Source organism: Rhinopithecus bieti, unplaced genomic scaffold (assembly GCF_001698545.2).
Source record: "Rhinopithecus bieti isolate Rb0 unplaced genomic scaffold, ASM169854v2 scaffold_33210, whole genome shotgun sequence".
NCBI lineage: Eukaryota > Metazoa > Chordata > Mammalia > Primates > Cercopithecidae > Rhinopithecus > Rhinopithecus bieti.
This window is the reverse complement of record NW_016814226.1, coordinates 120,248-125,711: the sequence shown is the minus strand read 5'-3', so window position 1 is coordinate 125,711 and position 5,464 is coordinate 120,248. Positions and strand designations below refer to the sequence as shown.

The 5,464-nt window shown below is 50.2% G+C and overlaps 1 protein-coding gene across 3 annotated transcripts in view; it reads right to left on the bottom strand.

Moving 5' to 3' along the window:
- Positions 1–2,482: 2,482 nt before the first annotated feature.
- LOC108514001 (uncharacterized) overlaps positions 2,483–5,464 on the bottom strand; it is a 7,238-nt gene continuing 4,256 nt past the window's right edge. For 2 of the 3 annotated variants that reach the window (XM_017850006.1, XM_017850004.1), the window contains exon 4: positions 4,260–4,924. In XM_017850006.1, coding sequence (XP_017705495.1) covers positions 4,374–4,924 — 551 coding nt within the window. In that variant the 3' untranslated portion in view covers positions 4,260–4,373. Of the gene's footprint in view, positions 2,680–3,053; positions 3,237–4,259; positions 4,925–5,464 lie in introns of those variants that run through there. The other variant, XM_017850005.1, reaches the window with a different exon arrangement.

Sequence of the window (5,464 nt, the reverse complement as noted above, 5' to 3'; positions counted from 1 at the left end):
AAAAAAAAAAAAAAAAAAAAGATTAGAGGTGTGTTTCTGATTCCATTTTTAAAATGTATTTATTTAGGCCAGGCACGGTGGCTCACGCCTGTAATCCCAGCACTTTGGGAGGCCAAGGCGGGCAGATCACCTGAGAATGGGAGTTCGAGACCAGCCTAACCAACATGGTAAAAACCTCGTCTCTACTAAAAATACAAAAATTCATCAAGCGTGGTGGCAGGTGCCTGTAATCCCAGATACTTGGGCGGCTGAGGCAGAAGAATTGCTTGAACCCGGGAGGCAGAGGTTGTGGCGAGCTGAGATTGTGTTATTGCATTCTAGCGGGCAACAAGAGTGAAAACTCCGTCTCAAAAAAAAAAATTATTTATTTACGTAAGGATATTTTATATATGTATACTCCATTTTTTTTTTTTTTTTTGAAACATGTCTCGCTCTGTCACCCAGGCTGGAGTCCAATGGTGTGATCTTGGCTCACTGCAAACTCTGCCTCCCAGATTCAAGTGATTCTCCTGCTGCAGCTTCTGAGTCTACAGGCACGCACCACCAGCCCCAGCTAATTTTTTATATTTTTAGTACAGACGGGGGTTTCACCATGCTGGCCAGGCTGGTCTCGAACTCCTGACCTCAGGTGATCCACCTGCCCCGGCCTCCCAAAGTGCCGGGATTACAGACATGAGCCACTGCTTCCAGCCACTTTATATATGTATACTCTATCTTCTATATATTTCCTATGGTACCATATCAAGAGGCACATAATGTCTTGTTATCAATTAATGAAATGTGGTTCAAATGTGGTTGGCCTAATTCATCAATAGATACAGTAATAAGATCTGTCTTTCACCCAGTGGTTTTAGAAACCACTGATGATTGGCCAGGCACGGTGGCTTATGTCTGTAATCCCAGCACTTTAGGAGGCCGAGGCGGGCAGATCACGAGGTCAAGAGATCAAGACCATCCTGGATAACATGGTGAAACCCTGTCTCTACTAAAAATATAAAAATAAGCTAGGTGTTGTGGCATGTGCCTGTAGTCCCAGCTACTTGATAGGCTGAGGCAGGAGAACTGCTTAGAACCCAGGAGGTGGAGGTTGCAGTGAGCCAAGGTGGCACCTCTGTACTCCAGCCTGGCGACAGATTGAGACTCCATCTCAAAAAACAAAACAAAACAAAACAAAAAAACCCAGGTGATTATTACTTAGATTCATCATTTCATAAAGGTTTTGGAAAAAATAGTAATTTTCTAATTTTATTATTCCTTCTGCATTTATTTATTTATTTATTTTGAGATGGAGTTTCACTCTTGTTGCCCAGACTGGAGTGCAATGGCACAATCTCAGCTCACTGCAAACTCCACCTCCTGGGTTCAAGCAATTCTCCTGCCTCAGCCTCCTGAGTAGCTGGGATTACAAGCATGAGCCACCACAACTGGCTTATTTTTGTATTTTTAGTAGAGACGGGATTTGACTATTCTGGCCAGGCTGGTCTCGAACTTCTGACGTCAGGTGATCCACCCACCTTGGCCTCCCAAAGTGCTGGGATTACAGGTGTGAGCCACCGCGCCTGGCCAGGAATTGCTGTTAAAGAAGACGGATTTTCTATTTTGGCTTTAGAAGAAATATGTCATTTTTATGGATAATTTAACTGTTGACTAAAATATAGCATGACCACAACTAGAGTTGAAAAGAATTTCAGAGACAGAGGATTCTGATCCTATCATATAACAAATTCAGGCTCTGGGGCTCAAAGAAGCCAACTAATTAACTTGAAGTCACATAGTTTATGAGAAACAAGCTTGCCTTTAACTATAATTGGCATTGTAGTCAATGTATAAAACTTATGGAGAACATTATCCAGAAAACTGGGAGGTATAACATTCATCTTCATAACAATCCCACTACATTTAAATGATACAGGAAGTTGAATGCATTGCATTAAAGTCAAGGTACTGAGCCAGGCATGGTGGCTCACGCCAGTAATCTCAACACTTTGGGAGGCCAAGGCAGGTGGATCACTTGAGGTCAGGAGTTCAAGACCATCCTGGCCAACATGGCGAAACCCAGTCTCTACTAAAATCACAAAAATTAGCTGGGTGTGGTGGCGTATACCTGTAGTCCCAGCTACTTGGGAGGCTGAGGCAGGAGAACGGTTTGAACTCAGGAGGCAGAGGTTGCAGTGAGCCAATATTGCACCACTGCACTCCAGCGTGGGGCACAGAGTGAGACTGTCTCAAAAAATAATAATAAAATAAAAATAAAAATAAATGATACAGGAAGTGGAATGCATTGCAGCAAAGTCAAGGTATTGGGCCGGGCGCAGTGGCTCACACCTATAATCCCAACCTTTGCCTGAGTTCTTGTCCTGTGTCCAGGAAGAATGAGGCACACAGACAAGTGGAGGATAAGCAAGACAAAGAAAAGCTTTATTGAATCTTAGGACAGCTCGGAGGAGACCCACAGTGGGCAGCTCCTCTCTGTAGGCAGGTCATCTCCAGTGTTCAGTTCTCTGTAGAGAGGAGGCCCCGGAGGCCCTGGAGTGGGTGGCTCCACTCTGCAGGCAGGTCCCTGTTGACTTCCCAGCTCTCAGCAGAGAGGGTAGCTCCTCTGCAGCTGGTCATCCAGTCTCCGATTGCTTCTCCATCCTCTGCCTTGCTCTGGTTGAGCCTGGGGTGCTCTGGTTGAGCCTGGGGTGTCAGAGAGGAGGAAATGCATGCCGACTGGTGCATGGGCACCCAGAAAAGGTACCACAAGTCCCCACTCTGGTCTGTGGATCTGGCAGCCCGGCCTTCAGCCTTCAGGCCCTCCCTGGTCTGAAAGTGGGGTCTTATCGGGTACCCGCCGGCTTCTGCCCAGGAATCTGCCTCCCACTGCCATTCATGGCCCCTGCTCAGCCCAACTTTGCTCCGAGGTCAGAGTGGGTGTTGACAGCCAACAGCTGGGAGAAGCCAGGCAGTGGGGGCAGGGGGGCCTTCCCAGGCCCCCAAGAGTGGAGGGATGCCTGAAGCTGCAGCCACAGTTTGGGTGGCGGCCGTGGCACCCAGGAGAGCAGGGCTCCTACCTGCTTGCCCTGGAAGACCACAAGAAGGCTCAGATCTGCAGTTACAACTTGGGTGGCTGCAGAAGTTGCAGGCTTCCAACTCGGAAGGGGCAGGGCTCCTGCCAGCTCCATGGAGTGTGTAGCCCTGGTGGCACCTCCCTGCTGCAGCGGTGGCAGGCTGTCTGGAGCGGCTGCTGCCACAAACTGGAGGAATGAGTAATATATTAAGAAGGCCGTTTTTGAACAGAAGTATATTTTTTCATTATAATAGAAACATTTGAGAATTGTTATTTCTAAAATTTCTAGTCTGAAACTATAATATAAATTAGAAAATATTTAGATAAATTCATCGATAGTTGAACAGTGATTGACCTTTTTTTTTTTTTTTTTTTTTTAAAAAAACAGAGTTTCCCTCTTGTTGCCCAGGCTGGAGTGCAATGGCACAACCTTGGTTCATTGCAACCTCCACCTCCTGGGTTCAGGCAATGCTCCTGCCTCAGCCTCCCAAGTAGCTGGGATTACAGGCATATGCCACGATGCCTGGCTAATTTTGTATTTTCAGTAGAGATGGGGTTTTTCCGTGTTGGTGAGGCTGGTCTCGAACTCCTGACCTCAGGTGATCCACCGCTTTGGCCTCCCAAAGTGCTGGGATTACAGGCATGAGCCACCACGCCCGACCCAATGATTGACTTTTAAAGTTGAGGTTAAATCAATATAATTATTTCACTGAGTAACGCTTTTCCACGAACTGGATTCATTGTAAATTTTAGACAGCCTAATAATCTGATCCCAAACTATTATATTCTGTTGTCCTTACATTCACTCATTCAACAAATATTTGAGTGCTTACCAGAAAATCTAAAAAATCTAGTCTTTTTTTTTTTTTTGAGACGGAGTCTCGCTGTCGCCCGGGCTGGAGTGCAGTGGGGCGATCTCGGCTCACTGCAAGCTCCGCCTCCCGGGTTCACGCCATTCTCCCGCCTCAGCCTCCCGAGTAGCTGGGACTACAGGCACCCACCACCTCGCCCGGCTAATTTTCTGTATTTTTAGTACAGACAGGGTTTCATCGCATTAGCCAGGATGGTCTGGATCTCCTGACCTCGTGATCCGCCCACCTCGGCCTCCCAAAGTGTTGGGATTATAGGCGTGAGCCACCGCGCCCGGCCTCTAGTCATTTTTTTTAATAAACAATCTTCTATTAGCAATTTCATATTCTACATAGCAAGTTCAGAATTTTATGATGCCTGAAATTAGAAACAAATACAGAGAGTATTAACCCTTGGATATTGTGGAGACAAATATGTTTGATGAATGACCTTGGAGGCCCGGAAATGAGAATGGCTAGAACTGGGGATTCCAGCAGGGGCGGCAGCGGCAACAGCCACGCCCGAGGGCTGCAGAGGGAGGCAGCGGCAGAAGCGGGTGCCCGCTGGGCCTGGGCCGCCCTCCCCAGGGTCCCCCCACCTCCGGGCTCCCTGCCTCGTGGTGTTGTGTCTGGGCAGACTTGTCTTCACCACACCACAGCAGCAGGACTGTGTAGTGGACACAGACGGTGCCTGCTGGTGTCTGCCCGGTTCCCCGCTGCTGCCAGGCAATGCCAGCAGGAGTAGATAAGTGTGTGACAGAGGCTGGAGTCAGCCCTGCAGGGGGTGGGGGAGACAGGGGATGGGCATAGCTGCCCCGGGCTTCCCTCCCAGGGGAGGGGCTGTTCTCCAGACCTTGTCCTTCCACAGGACCCGAGGCCTCTGCCTGGGTGGGGCCACCGGAGGCTCTGTTGTCACCTGTGCTGTCCTGTCCTCCAGATCCTTGTAGAGCTGGGCTTAGGGTGCAGGCTGCAGGGACGGAGGCTGCAGGGACGGAGGCTGCAGGGACGGAGGCTGCAGGGACGGAGGCTGCAGGGACGGAGAGCAGGACCACACGAGGGCTTGGCGGTCCAGGAGGCCTTCTGAGGGCAGGGCCCTGGGGTTGCATTTTGGGGAGAGGCTGCCACAATAGAGCAGGAGGAGCAGGGATGGGGGTGGCAGTGTGTGCAAAGGCCCGGCTTTGGGGGTAGGGCTGTTGTTTAGCCAGCTGGAGTGCCTAGATGAGATGAGAGGGGCGGGAGGGCCTCTGCTGGTGGTCTGGGGATGGAGATCGGCTAAGCCAAGCCAGGAGACTGGAGTTTTCCTACAATTGTAGGGCCCTGTGCCCACTCCCACCTCTGCTTCACTCTCAGCCCCACCGAGGCCTCTCCGGTGGATCTCACAGGCTGCCCCCACTCGCCCCATTCTCCTGTCCCATTTCTAGCCTCAGGTAGACTGTGCCTGGAGAGGGGAGGGGAGGGGAGGGAAGGGGAGGGAACAGGAAGGGAGATGAGGGGAGACTAGGAGAAGGGATGGGAGGGGAGGGGAGGGAAGATGTGCAGGTCAGTCTCCGGGAGGGGAGGGGAGGGG